Raw genomic sequence first — 15,211 nt, forward strand, 5'->3', positions numbered from 1 at the left:
AGAAATGAGTCCTTGACGGCTCGGAGGTGTCACTAACGTTCCCTGATGGAAATTAAAAGGATGGCAGCAGCGCTTCCCTGTGACCTTTCCCTACCCTCTGCACACTCAGTATGCAAACCTCATACACACTTTTAGTCTCAACTTTTGACATTTTGAAACACACACACACAGGGAGAAAATGTGTACCTGCTGCGAGTATACCAGGGATTCCTAAAGTCTAACACGTTCTAGCAGATAGATCATTCAGCTGTTGTGATCGTCATGCCTACTTTCCATTGAGGTGTCATGCGTACGGTGTCCGAATCTGCTGTTAAGCAACTTTTCTACATGCATTGGATTGGACGCAAGTCAGTATGAATGATTTGTTTAAATATCTTAGTATGTCCTCTGTCACTACTCTGACATGTGCACTGTAGTGGCTTTGTCTCCCAGCAGGTGGCGATGTAATTCCTTTCAACTGCAGCATCTGCCCTACTGCGGCAAAAGATAGCCTCACAAACTTTTCCCCAACAAACAAACCTTTTACTGCACCACAAACAAGAGAAACCAATCAAATGTTTGCTGGTTTAAATAAAGTTTATTTGATCCAAGTTATTTTCACAACGACAAGAGAAATACAACGTAAAGAAAGCCTGGATATCTTTGTAATGATCACATTTAAAATCACAGAATGTATGCTTCATGCACAACTACACAAGCAAAAAGTTGCCACATTGAGTGGAATCTCTAATAAAGGTTGTGTACAAAGAGACACGAGCACAGCAAGGAGATGGCTCAGTGTTTTACCAATAGTCAAGTTTCATATACCATACAATTATTAACACAGCTACTACACCATGCCCACTAAAATAGGCAAATCCCAGAGGAATAGGTGAATACTGGGTGATTCATACTGGTCAGATCACATTTGTTGGTACTGTAATAGAAAAGGTTGGAATCACCAACAGCCATAGAGACAGTAAGGATGTGTGGAGTTGAGACAAAAAAACGAATCCTGTTGTCTGGGCGATAAGAGCTCTGGATCTCCCACCACATGGGAATGGATAATCAAGATAGGAAATGGAGGATAGAAAATGCCACAGTAGGCCTGGCTGGTTCTGATTGGTGGCTCAATCAGAAGACTTCAGTGCAATGATCTCTGGGACACACAGGAATAGGAATGATGTTATCAGGTGAGTGAGTGTTGGTAGGTGTGTATGTGACAGCAGAGACAACTCTCCTATCGCAGTAAGGACCACTTGATCTGTTCTTTTGCAGACTGAAGCACCTGAAATAGAGAAATAAGAGAAAAACAGAGTGAGGAGAACTCGGTTTGGTTTAGTGTCCCTCTAATACTGTTTATAGAAGATGAAAGCCGTAAGCAACCCACATAAGGCAGAACTGTATAGTTTGGCAAATGTCCATCACCTCAAAATTCAACTACAGGTAGAAAAAAATCCACACAGTATGAAACACTGAAGGAAGCTTCCAGAACTTTCCTACTGTGATATGAGGGAAGAGTGGTGGTGTGATGACACCAGTAATACCACTACACACAAGAACGATACATCAATGAATGAATCATTTTAATTCTGCAGACTAAAGTCTCTCAGTAACCATTATGAGGCGTGCGGGCCCAGGGTTGGCGATGACGATTAATGGACAGAGTGGGAGAGGGAGACACCTGCAGCCAGTAAAATGCCTGTCAGATGGGAGCATCCATCAGCGTAGCGCTCAGAGAGCCTGCCAGGTGTGGAGACATGCCGTCTAGCTAACAGTGGAGCCTCATTAGCAGCTACACTGGGTACGCTCCCCTCTGTTCTCTTCCCTTTTCATTACAATAAAGCTAATGTAGTAGATTAATATACTGTTGGAGAGAAATATATATATTTTTTTTAAATAGCTAACAGACCAATGAGGGCATTTTAGGGATAAAAAGAGCTGGGAAGCACAAGGTACAATATGTGCTTAAGATTGTCAGCCTGACAAACCACCTAGTCATCACTCAGCCATGTTGTTCACTGATATCCAAATCACATTACTATCAAATACATGTTTAAATTCCAGTATACTAGGCGGCAGGTCGCCTAGCGGTTAAGCAGTTGGGCCAGTAACCGAAAGATTGCTGGTTCAAATCTCAGAGCCGACTAGGTGAAGAAAAAAAAAATCTGTTGGTGTGCCCTTGAGCAAAGTACTTAACCCTAATTGCTCCAGGGTCGCTGTCAATAATGGCTGGTCCCTGGCTGTGACCCCAATCTCCGAGGGTGTCTCATGGGGAATGGGATATGCCCCCAAAATATTTACAATTCACATGTGTATAATACACACTTGTACATGTGTGAAATAAGACTAATGTAAGCACCCACTTAATTATTAGTAGTACTAAAATAAATTGTACACAATTTTAACAAGTTAGGGTTAGGTTTACTAGGTGATATGAGATTTTCTCGTAAATAAGAAGCGCAATTACCTGAGACACAGTCTGTTCTGTTAAAGGAACATCATCCCCCTGTAAACGTGAGAGAGAGACAAATAGTCAAATTTAAATGTTGTTGACATCCGGGCAGTACAGTACTCCATGATAACAGAACCGTGGTGTTTGACTGAGGAGGATCAATGGTCTTACTCTGAGGGCCACACGGTACACCACCTGCTGAGGGTCGCTCTCCAGAATGACTCTGGAAGACAGAAGAGCACAGATCACTCTCAATGGCTGACATCTAAATGCTAAGCAAAATGGGCATCCTCCCTAACCCTAAATAACCTTACTTCGAGGGGCTATTGTATCACCTAGCTCTGGACTAGTAGGATGGTTGATTTATATTGGACTGAGAGCCTATCCAGTCTCAGAAACCTTAAATGATGTAATAGAGAATTTAACAGGTAAAAATCCATCTGTGGTGGAAATAAAGTAACAGGGTTGACGATTTCATGTTAAATCTGCCATAAATCCACTTGTGACAGGGGAAATGGAAGCATGATGTGTGCAACAGGGAGGGGCAATTGAATGCAAGCTTCAAAAACACATTTTGATGGTAAAAAACATTTCTAGCTATTGGTAACAGGGTTGGCGTGTTCTGCTCGACCTGCTCAGTTTTCCACCAAAAAACACAAGAAATTACCAAAAGGGTTAGAACCAGTTCACCTGCTTTTACACTATGATTTCACTATTAGATGTTTAATTGTTTAACATTTGTATTGTTTCATTATATAAAAAAGAGTAACACGATTGACCTTAAAAATGAGGGATAGGTTTATTTTCCCTTAAAATTAATCACTAATCAAGTGAAATAAATAATCATCTTCAGAAATGACTTTTTCAAAGCAACAAAATAACTAGGGCTTTACTATGGAGAAAACCTGGAGAAATGTTGGGGGTTAAGTGGGTTAACATCGTCATAGAAGTCACAGAGGGACATGTCAAAATGCTGAATTGTGGCACTTCAGCAAGCCTTTATAAAAAAAATGTTTTCGATGAGGTCAATATTTCATTTAATATAACAGGCTTTGAAAAAGCAATATTGGTGCACAATGTCTACTTAAAATATCAAAAGGGAATCATTTTGTGGAACGACCCAGGTTGCCAAAGAATTGCTTCTGGTCTTCCTCTTCATCTTGGCTACAATGGCTTGCGAAAGTATTCGCCCCCTTGGCATTTTTCCTATTTTGTTGCCTTACAATCTGGAATTAAAATTATATAAAAAAAAAATGTATCATTTGATTTACACAACATGCCTACCACTTTGAAGATGCAAAATATTTTTTTTATTGTGAAACAACCGTGACAAAAAAACAGAAAACTTGAGCGTGCATAACTATTCATCCCCCCCCCCCAAGTCAATACTTCGCAGAGCCACCTTTTGCAGCAATTACAGCTGCAAGCCTCTTGGGGTATGTCTCTATAAACTTGCCACATCTAGCCACTGGGATTTTTGACCATTCTTCAAGGCAAAACTGCTCCAGCCCCTTCAAGTTGGATGGGTTCCGCTCGTGTACAGCAATCTTTAAGTCATACCACAGATTCTCAATTGGATTGACATCTGGGCTTTGACTAGGCCATTCCAAGACATTTAAAAAAGTTTCCCCTTAAACCACTCGAGTGTTGCTTTAGCAGTATGCTTAGGGTCATTGTCCTGCTGGAAGGTGAACCTCCGTCCCAGTCTCAAATCTCTGGAAGACTGAAACAGGTTTTCCTCAAGAATTCCCCTGTATTTAGTGCCATCCATCATTCCTTCAATTCTGACCAGTTTCCCAGTCCCTGCCGATGAAAAACGGTATTCTCAGGCTGATGAGGTGTTGGGTTTGTGCCAGACATAGTGTTTCCCTTGATGGCCAAAATGCTACATTTTAGTCTGATCTGACCAGAGTACCTTCTTCCATATGTTTGGGGAGTCTCCCACATGCCTTTTGGTAAACACCAAACGTGTTTACTTATTTTTTTCTTTAAGCAATGTTTTTTTTCCTGGCCACTCTTCCGTAAAGCCCAGCTCTGTGGAGTGTACGGCTTATAGTGGTGCTATGGACAGATACTCCAATCTCTGCTGTGGAGCTTTGCAGCTCCTTCAGGGTTATCTTTGGTCTCTTTGTTGCCCCTCTGATTAATCCTCTCCTTGCCTGGTCCATGAGTTTTGGTGGGCGGGCCCTCTCTTGGCAGGTTTATTTCAATTTTTTAATAATGGATTTAATGGTGCTCCGTGGGATGTTCAAAGGTTCTGATATTTTTTTTATAACCCAACCCTGGTCAGTACTTCTCCACATCTTTGTCCCTGACCTGTTTGGAGAGCTCCTTGCTTGGTGGTGCCCCTTGTTTAATGGTGTTGCAGACTCTGGGGCCTTTCAGAACAAAGAAGTAAGTAAGTAAGTAAATATATACACTGCTCAAAAAAAATAAAGGGAACACTTAAACAACACAATGTAACTCCAAGTCAATCACACTTCTGTGAAATCAAACTGTCCACTTAGGAAGCAACACTGATTGACAATACATTCCACATGCCGTTGTGCAAATGGAATAGGCAACAGGTGGAAATTATAGGGAATTAGCAAGACACCCCCAATAAAGGAGTGGTTCTGCAGGTGGTGACCACAGACCACTTCTCAGTTCCTATGCTTCCTGGCTGATGTTTTGGTCACTTTTGAATGCTGGCGGTGCTTTCACTCTAGTGGTAGCATGAGACGGAGTCTACAACCCACACAAGTGGCTCAGGTAGTGCAGCTCATCCAGGATGGCACATCAATGCGAGCGTGGCAAGAATGTTTGCTGTGTCTGTCAGCGTAGTGTCCAGAGCATGGAGGCGCTACCAGGAGACAGGCCAGTACATCAGGAGACGTGGAGGAGGCCGTAGGAGGGCAACAACCCAGCAGCAGGACCACTACCTCCGCCTTTGTGCAAGGAGGAGCAGGAGGAGCACTGCCAGAGCCCTGCAAAATGACCTCCAGCAGGCCACAAATGTGCATGTGTCTGCTCAAACGGTCAGAAACAGACTCCATGAGGGTGGTATGAGGGCCCGACGTCCACAGGTGGGGGTTGTGCTTACAGCCCAACACCGTGCAGGACGTTTGGCATTTGCCAGAGAACACCAAGATTGGCAAATTCGCCACTGGCGCCCTGTGCTCTTCACAGATGAAAGCAAGTTCACACTGAGCACATGTGACAGAGTCTGGAGACGCCGTGGAGAATGTTCTGCTGCCTGCAACATCCTCCAGCATGACTGGTTTGGCGGTGGGTCAGTCATGGTGTGGGGTGGCATTTCTTTGGGGGGGCCGCACAGCCCTCCATGTGCTCGCCAGCGGTAGCCTGACTGCCATTAGGTACCGAGATGAGATCCTCAAACCCCTTGTGAGACCATATGCTGGTGCGGTTGGCCCTGGGTTCCTCCTAATGCAAGACAATGCTAGACCTCATGTGGCTGGAGTGTGTCAGCAGTTCCTGCAAGAGGAAGGCATTGATGCTATGGACTGGCCCGCCCGTTCCCCAGACCTGAATCCAATTGAGTACATCTACGACATTATGTCTCGCTCCATCCATCATGTCTCGTTGCACCACAGACTGTCCAGGAGTTGGCGGATGGTTTAGTCCAGGTCTGGGAGGAGATCCCTCAGGAGACCATCCGCCACCTCATCAGGAGCATGCCCAGGCATTGTAGGGAGGTCATACAGGCACGTGGAGGCCACACACACACTACTGAGCCTCATTTTGACTTGTTTTAAGGACATTACATCAAAGTTGGATCAGCCTGTAGTGTGGTTTTCCACTTTAATTTTGAGTGTGACTCCAAATACAGACCTCCATGGGTTGATAAATTGGATTTCCATTGATTATTTTTGTGTGATTTTGTTGTCAGCACATTCAACTATGTAAAGAAAAAAGTATTTAATAAGATTACTTCATTCATTCAGATCTAGGATGTGTTATTTTAGTGTTCCCTTTATTTTTTTGAGCAGTGTGTATATACACACACACACACACACCACACACACACACACACACACACACACACAGATCATGTGACACTTAGATTGCACACAAGTGGACTTTATTTAACTAATTATGTGACTTTCGAAGCATTACATGGGCTTGCTCCTACCTATCTTTCCGATTTGGTCCTGCCGTACATACCTACACGTACGCTACGGTCACAAGACGCAGGCCTCCTAATTGTCCCTAGAATTTCTAAGCAAACGGCTGGGGGTAGGGCTTTCTCCTATAGAGCTCCATTTTTATGGAATGGTCTGCCTACCAATGTGAGAGACGCAGACTCAGTCTCAACCTTTAAGTCTTTACTGAAGACTTATCTCTTCAGTAGGTCCTATGATTAAGTATAGTCTGGCCCAGGAGTGTGAAGGTGAACGGAAAGGCTGGAGCAACGAATCGCCCTTGCTGTCTCTGCCTTGCCGGTTCCCCTCTTTCCACTGGGATTCTCTGCCTCTAACCCTATTACAGGGGCTGAGTCACTGGCTTACTGGTGTTCTTCCATGCCGTCCATGGGAGGGGTGCGTCACTTGAGTGGGTTGAGTCACTGACGTGGTCTTCCTGTCTGGGTTGGCGCCCCCCCCTTGGGTTGTGCCATGGCGGAGATCGTTGTGGGCTATACTCGGCCTTGTCTTAGGACGGTAAGTTGGTGGTTGGAGACATCCCTCTAGTGGTGTGGGGGCTGTGCTTTGGCAAAGTGGGTGGGGTTATATCCTGCCTGTTTGGCCCTGTCCGGGGGTATCGTCGGATGGGGCCACAGTGTCTTCTGATCCCTCCTGTGTCAGCCTCCAGTATTTATGCTGCAGCAGTTTATGTGTCGGGGGGCTAGGGTCAGTCTGTTACATCTGGAGTATTTCTCTTGTCTTATCCGGTGTCCTGTGTGAATTTAAATATGCTCTCTCTAATTCTCTCTTTCTCTCGGAGGACCTGAGCCCTAGGACCATGCCTCAGGACTACCTGGCATGATGACTCCTTGCTGTCCCCAGTCCACCTGGCCGTGCTGCAGCTCCAGTTTCAACTGTTCTGCCTGCGGCTATGGAACCCTGACCTGTTCACCGGACGTGCTTGTTGCACCCTCGACAACTACTATGATTATTATTATTTGACCATGCTGGTCATTTATGAATATTTTAACATCTTGACCATGTTCTGTTATAATATCCACCCTGCACAGCCAGAAGAGGACTGGCCACCCCTCATAGCCTGGTTCCTCTCTAGGTTTCTTCCTAGGTTTTTGGCCTTTCTAGGGAGTTTTTCCTAGGGAGTTTTTCCTAGCCACCGTGCTTCTTTCACATGCATTGCTTGCTGTTTAGGGTTTTAGGCTGGGTTTCTGTACAGCACTTTGAGATATCAGCTGATGTACGAAGGGCTATATAAATAAATTTGATTTGAATTGGTTGCACCAGGTCTTATTTAGGGGCTTCATAGCAAAGGGGGTGAAGTAATTTTTTTTCATTTCACTTCACCAGTTTGGACTATTTTGTGTATGTCCATTACATGAAATCCAAATAAACATCCATTTAAATTACAGGTTGTAATGCAACAAAATAGGAAAAACACCAAGGGGGATGAATACTTTTGCAAGGCACTGCATAGTGAGATGTCTGTCTTTGAAAGCATCCAGGCATGAATGTCCAGCCATGTCTTGTATCCTTGTACTCTATTCTAGATGGAAAAGTTGGGTTGGTCAGGGAGTCAAAGGACATACTAGAGGAGAATACAGAGCTCCAGAGACCCCTGCTTTGGGGTGAGATAAGTGCTCTACCTACCCCCCATCCACAATCTCATCCACTGCCAGGAACAGGCCCTCCATGTTCTCCAGCAAGGCCCGCCGCTCAACATTTTTCCTGCAGGAGGACAAAGAAAGGGAGCTTAAACACACATCATGACCTCTCTATGGAAACTAACAAAAGTGTTACAAATGTCGCATTCAGTTGCTTATTCAACTACACTGAACAAAAACTGTAAAACGCAATTGTAAAGTGTTGGTCCCATGTTTCATGAGCTGAAATAAAAGACACACAAAAAGCTTATTTCATTCACAAATGTGTTTACATCCCTGTTAGTGAGCATTTCTCCTTTGCCAAGATAATCCATCCACCTGACAGGTGTTACATCAAGAAGCTGATTAAAACAGCATGTCATTACACAGGTGCACCTTGTACCGGGGACAATAAAAAGGCCACTCTAAAATGTGCAGCTTTGTCACACAACAATGCCACAGATGTCTCAAGTTTTGAGGGAGCGTGAAATTGGCATGCTGACTGCAGGAATGTCTACCAGAGCATAGAATGTTAAATTCAAAACAAATTTTATTGGTCACATACACATGTTTAGCAGATGTTATTGAAGGTGTAGCGAAATGCTTGTAATTTCTCTACTATAAGCCGCCTCCAACATCGTTTTAGAGAATTTGGCAGTACGTCCAACCGGCCTCACAACCGCAGACCACGTGTAACCACGCCAGCCCAGGACCTCCACATCCAGCTTCTTCAGCTGCGGGATCGTCTGAGACCAGCCACCAGGACAGCTGATGAAACTGTGGGTTTGCACAACCGAAGAATTTCTACACAAACTGTCAGAATCCATCTCAGGGAAGCTCATCTGCGTGCTCGTCGTCCTCACCAGGGTCTTGACCTGACTGCAGTTCGGCGTCACAACACTTCAATGGGCAAATGCTCACCTTCGATGGCCACTGGCACGCTGGAGAAGTGTGCTCTTCACGGATGAATCCCAGTTTCAACTGTACCGTGCAGATAGCAGACGTGCCAGTGTGGCGTCATGTGGGCGAGCGCCCCATGGTGGAGGTGGGGTTATGGTATGGACAGGCATAAGCTACGGATAACGAGCACAACTGCATTTTATCAATGGAAAATGAATGCACAGAGATAGCGTGATGAGATTCTGAGGCCCATTGTCGTGCCATTCATCTGCCGCATCACCTCATGTTTCAGCATGATAATGCACAGGCCCATGTCGCAAGGATCTGTACACAATTCCTGGAAGCTGAAAATGTCCCAGTTCTTCCATGGCCTGCATACTCACCAGACATGTCACCCATTGAGCATATTTGGGATGCTCTGGATTGATGTGTACGACAGCATGTTCCAGTTTCCGCCAATATCCAGCAACTTCGCACAGCCATCGAAGAGGAGTGGGTCAACATTCCACAGGTCATAATCAACAGCCTGATCAACTCTATGCGAAGGAGATGTGTTGCGCTGAATGAGGCAAACGGCAGTCACACCAGATACTGACTGGTTTTCTGAGCCACGCCCCTACTTTATATTTTTAAAGGTCAGTCACGTGAAATCCATAGATTAGAGCGTAAAGAATTTATTTCAATTGACTGATATGAACTGTATGCATCTCAGTCAAATCTTTAAAATTGTTGCATTTATATTTGTGTTCAGTGTAAATAAAGTGCAGTCTTACCTTAGCATCTGGCTGAGCGAGTCAAACAGACAATTAAGCACTGACATAAGCATCAACTGGGGGAACAAATACAAAACGTATCAATGTATTGTGGGAGAAACAAGCCAACATAGGCAATGTTTCATTGTGTTTTGTTTGCATACCACCCTCAGCCTACCTCATTTTCATGTGAACTGCCAATAACATAAAAGTAGAGGTCAATGTTGCTTTTGTAGACAACGGTAAGACCTTCTAGGAGTGCTATCTCACCTGGGTAAAGAAGCGGAGAGAGTTCAGTCTCTGATACAACAGCTTCCTTATACCAGTTATACACAGAAGCCTTCATGCAATTGAAAACAGATCGGCACTCAAAGCCTTTGGCAAGAGATGAAATAGCAAGTACTGAAGCCTGTGGCCATAATGTAAACTGAAGTGCATATGATTCATTAGGCCGAAAAAACATCTTACTGTCTGTGCGGTGTGTCTTGTTGAAGATGTTCTTCTCAAAAGCCTTCTGCTCTTTCACAGTGGGATAGGTTTCATCATAGTACTGTGGGGCAGAAGTCAAACAGTGCCTTCAGAAAGTATTTACACCCCTTGCCTCATTTTGTTGTTACAAAATGGGATTTTTTTTTTTTTTTTGATTCATGTAAATAAACAATAATATATCTTTATTAGATAAGTATTCAACCCCCCTGAGTCAATACATGTTAGAATAACCTTTAGCATCGGTTACAGCTGAGTCTTTTGGGGTAAATCTCTAAGAGGTTTGCACACATGTATTATACAATATTTGCCCACTATTCTTTTTGTAAACTCTTAAGCTCTGTCAAGTTGGTTGTTGATCATTGCTAGACAGCCATTTTAAAGTTTTGCCATAGATTTCCGAATGGATTTAAGTCATACTTGAGTAAAAGTAAAGATACCTTAATAGAAAATGACTCAAGTAAAAGTCACCCAGTAAAATACTACTTGAGTAAAAGTCAAACTATTTGGTTTAAATAAACTTAAGTATCAAAAGTAAACGCATAAATACTTTCAAATTCCTTATGTTAAGCAAACTAGACTGCATAATTTTCTTAATTTATTTACAGATAGCCAGAGGCACACTCCAACATAATTTACAAACAAAGTACGTGTGTTTAGTGAGTCTGCAAGATCAGAGGCAGTAGGCATAACCAGGGACGTTCTCTTGATAAGTGTGTGATTTTGACAATTTGTCTATTCTGCTAAGCATTCAAAATGTGACGAGTACTTTTGGGTGTCAGGAAAAATGTATGGAGTAAAAAGTAAATTATTTTATTTAGGAATGTAGTGAAGTAAAAGTAGTCAAAAATAGAAATAGTAAAGTACAGATACCCCCAAAAACAACTGAAGTACTTTACACCACTGCTCAAAGGGAAATTCAGTGTCTGATTTACATTTTTTACCCATCTACCAATAGGTGCACTTCTTTGCGAGGCATTGGAAAACCTCCCTGGTCATTGTGGTTGAATCTGTGCTTGAAATTCTGAACTCGACTGAGGAACAATACAGATAATTGTATGTGTTGGGTAGAGAAATTGTGTAATCATTCAAAAATCATGTAATCCATTATTATTGCACACAGAGTCCATTTAACTTATTACGTGACTTGTTAAGAAAATGTTTACTCCTGAACGTATTTAGGCTTGCCATAAGGGAAGGGTTGGAAACTTATTGACTCAAGACATTTCAACTTTTCATTTTTTTAAATCTCAAATGAATCCATTTTAAATTCAGGCTGTAACAATAAATGTGAAAAAAGTCAAGGGGTGTGAATACTGTGTGTCAAGTGCTTGACTTGGGCAGGAGCTCACCGGAACAGAGTACTTGCAACTCAAATGTTATACTGCTTGAGCTTGTAGAGCTCCTGCACCTAAATATAAACAGTACCAGCATCCAAAATGAGAACCAGAACCTATTTCAGTCCAAGTCAAGCACTGACAGTGTCACAAAATAAATCACAGTTTGAGCACACAGGCAATTTGTTACCCAGGTAGTCAGCTGAATGTAAAATTACAAAACTATGTTGGCTACTTTGCATCTACTCATGCAGCTGTATGAATATTGACATGCTGTGAAGCAGAGAGATGCTTACAAAGCTTTCCCTCACCCTCCATTTGGCAAATCTGACCATAATTATATCCTCCTGATTCCTGCTTACAAGCAAAAATTAAAGCAGGAAGCACCAGTGACTCAGTTATAAAAAAGTGGTGAGATGAAGCAGACGCTAAACTACAGGACTGTTTTGCTAGCACAGACTGGAATATGTTCCGGGATTCTTCTGATGGCATTGAGTGGTACACCACATCAGTCACTTACTTTCTCAATAAGTGCATCAAGGATGTCGTCCCCACAGTGACTGTACGTACATACCCCAACCAGAAGCCATGGATTACAGGCAACATTCGCACTGAGCTAAGGGGTAGAGCTGCCGCTTTCAAGGAGCGGGACTCTAACCCGGAAGCTTATAAGAAATTCCGCTATGAGGAACCATCAAACAGGCAAAGCGTCAATACAGGACTAAGATCGAATCGTACTACACCGGCTCCGACGCTCGTCGGATGTGGCAGGGCTTGCAAACTATTACAGACTACAAAGGGAAGCACAGCCCAGAGCTGCCCAGTGACACGAGCCTACCAGACGAGGAAAATAACTTCTATGCTCGCTTCGAGGTAAGTAACACCGACACATGCATGAGAGCATCAGCTGTTCCGGACAACTGTGTGATCACATTCACCGCAGCCGATGTGAGTAAGACCTTTAAACAGGTCAACATTCACAAGGCAGCAGGGCAAGACGGATTACCAGGATGTGTTCTCCGAGCATGGACTGATCAATTGGCAAGTGTCTTCACTGACATTTTCAACTTCTTCCTGTCTGAGTCTGTAATACCAACATGTTTCAAGCAGACCACCATAGTGTTCTTGGGCACAGGGACTAAGGTAACCTGCCTAAATGACTACTGACCCGTAGCACTCATGTCTGTAGCCATGAAATGCTATGAAAGGCTGGTCATGGCTCACATCAACACCATTATCCCAGAAACCCTAGACCCACTACAATTTGCATACCGCACCAACAGATCCACAGAAGATGCAATCTCTATTGCACTCCACACTGCCCTTTCACACCTGGACAAAGGAACACCTATGTGAGAATGCTATTCATCGACTGCATCTCAGCACTCAACACCATAGTGCCCTCAAAGCTCATCACTAAGCTAAGGGCCTTGGGACTAAACACTTCCCACTGCAACTGGATCCTGGACTTCGTGACGGGCCACCCCCAGGTGGTAAGGGTAGGTAACAACGCATCCGCCACGCTGATCCTCAACACGGGGGCCCCTCAGGAGTGTGTGCTCAGTCCCCTCCTGTACTCCCTGTCCACTCATGACTGCATGGCCAGGCACAACTCCAACACCATCATTACATTTGCTGATGACACAACAGTGAGACAACGATGAGACAGCCTATAGGGAGGAGGTCAGAGACTTGACCGTGTGGTGCAAGGACAACAACCTCTCCCTCAATGTGATCAAGACAAAGGAGATGATTGTGAACTACAGGAAAAGGAGGACCGAGCACGCCCCCATTCTCATCGACGGGGCTGTAGTGGAGCAGGTTGAGAGCTTCAAGTTTCTTGACGTCCACATCACCAACAAACTAACATGGTCCAAGCACACCAAGACAGTCGTGAAGAGGGCACGACAAAAACTATTCCCCCTCAGGAGACTGAAAAGACTTGGCATAGGTCCTCAGATCCTCAAAATGTTTTACAGCTGTACCATCAAGACCTCCTGACTGGTATGGTAACTGCTCCGCCTCCGACCGCAAGGCACTACAGAGGGTAGTGCGTACAGCACAGTACTTCACCGGGGCCAAGCTTCCTGCCATCCAGGACCTCTAGTCCAGGCGGTGTCAGAGGAAGGCCCTAAAAATGGTCAAAGACCCCACCCACCCCAGACATAGACTGTTCTCTCTGCTACCGCACGGCTAGCAGTACTGGAGCGCCAAGTCTAGGTCCAAGAGGCTTCTAAACAGCTTCTACCCCAACCCATAAGACTCCTGAACAGCTAATCAAATGGCTACCCAGACTATTTGCATTGCTCCCCCTTCTATGCTGCTGCTGCTACTCTGTTATTATCTATGTATAGTCACTTTACTAACTCTACCTACATGTACATATTACCTCGACACCGGTAACCCCGCACATTGACTCTGTACCGGTACCCCCTGTATATAGCCCCGCTATTGTTATTTACTGATGCTCTTTAATTATTTGTTATTCTTATCTAACTTTTTTGGGGGGTATTTTCTTAAAACTGCATTGTTGGTTAAGGGCTTGTAAGTAAGCATTTCACGGTAATGTGACAAATAAGATTTGATTTGAAGCATATTGACTGTGTGGGCAGGTGCTGGTAGTTCATTCATTGCTGTTGATTAGCTAGTTACCTTGGCGTAAAGTCTTTCCCCGTCATTGTCCAGGATGAGCACAGCCTTCACGGTGTACAGAGTGGGTTCCTGATGAAGAGAATGTTGTATTTTGTTCAGTGAACATGATGCCAAACAACTTCAACGACAAGAGCTGACTGATCAGTTGCAATCTGACAACATCATAACATGCCGGCTAGCTAACTACTAATTCTGTGAACTAGCGAGTTAAACTGTGTCTTTCTACATTGTTGGGCTAACAATGGCAACTACCCCTGATGCATCAATATCATAGTGTCATTCAAATCACAAATATCAACATATATAGCATGTTATGAGAGCGCTGACAGTACCAGGCTGAGTGCGTCCATTTTGTCTCACTACCAGATGACGTGGATTCAGGGACAAAACTCTCTCTCTGTGATTGGTGCAAACACAGAAATGCGGTCAGGCAGACATACCGTTGGTTGCCTTTCACATCAGTCAAATCAGGTCCTCAAATGGCATTTACCCAGACTTTGTCGCCACCTTTGTACAGGGTGTCTTGACGACACAAGATAGAATAATTAAATTGATGACGTACTCCTGAATCGTTATGTCAAATCAAATGCTTTTGGTCGCATACCACTATTTTGCAAACGTTATCGCAGGTGCAGCGAAATGCTTGTGTTTCTAGCTCCAACAGTGCAGTAATACCCAACAAATCACAAAAATAAAAAAATAACAGGATGAGCAATGTCAGAGTCCAGAATATAAATATATATGATGGTGTGTTTTTTTTCTTTCTTTTTTAAAAATGTATTATTATTTTTTATTCAAAATAGAGATCAACAATTTACATTCTTACATCATACAAAACAGAACGCAGGTATTAACGAGGAAATACTGGAAC

The 15,211-nt window shown here is 43.8% G+C and overlaps 1 protein-coding gene across 1 annotated transcript; it reads right to left on the reverse strand.

The window, feature by feature from the left end:
• Positions 1-557: 557 nt before the first annotated feature.
• Positions 558-14,769, reverse strand: LOC106565458 (coatomer subunit zeta-1). The gene is made up of 9 exons (XM_014132662.3): positions 14,673-14,769; positions 14,341-14,409; positions 10,334-10,415; positions 10,044-10,135; positions 9,887-9,942; positions 8,221-8,298; positions 2,606-2,657; positions 2,450-2,488; positions 558-1,267 (listed from the first exon to the last, which is right to left on the reverse strand). Exons 1-9 carry the CDS (start codon positions 14,688-14,690, stop codon positions 1,220-1,222), a joined length of 534 nt encoding a protein of 177 aa, XP_013988137.1. The 5' UTR covers positions 14,691-14,769; the 3' UTR covers positions 558-1,219.
• Between the last annotated feature and the right edge of the window lie 442 nt (positions 14,770-15,211).

Source organism: Salmo salar, chromosome 12 (genome assembly GCF_965601325.2).
Source record: "Salmo salar chromosome 12, fSalSal1, whole genome shotgun sequence".
NCBI lineage: Eukaryota > Metazoa > Chordata > Actinopteri > Salmoniformes > Salmonidae > Salmo > Salmo salar.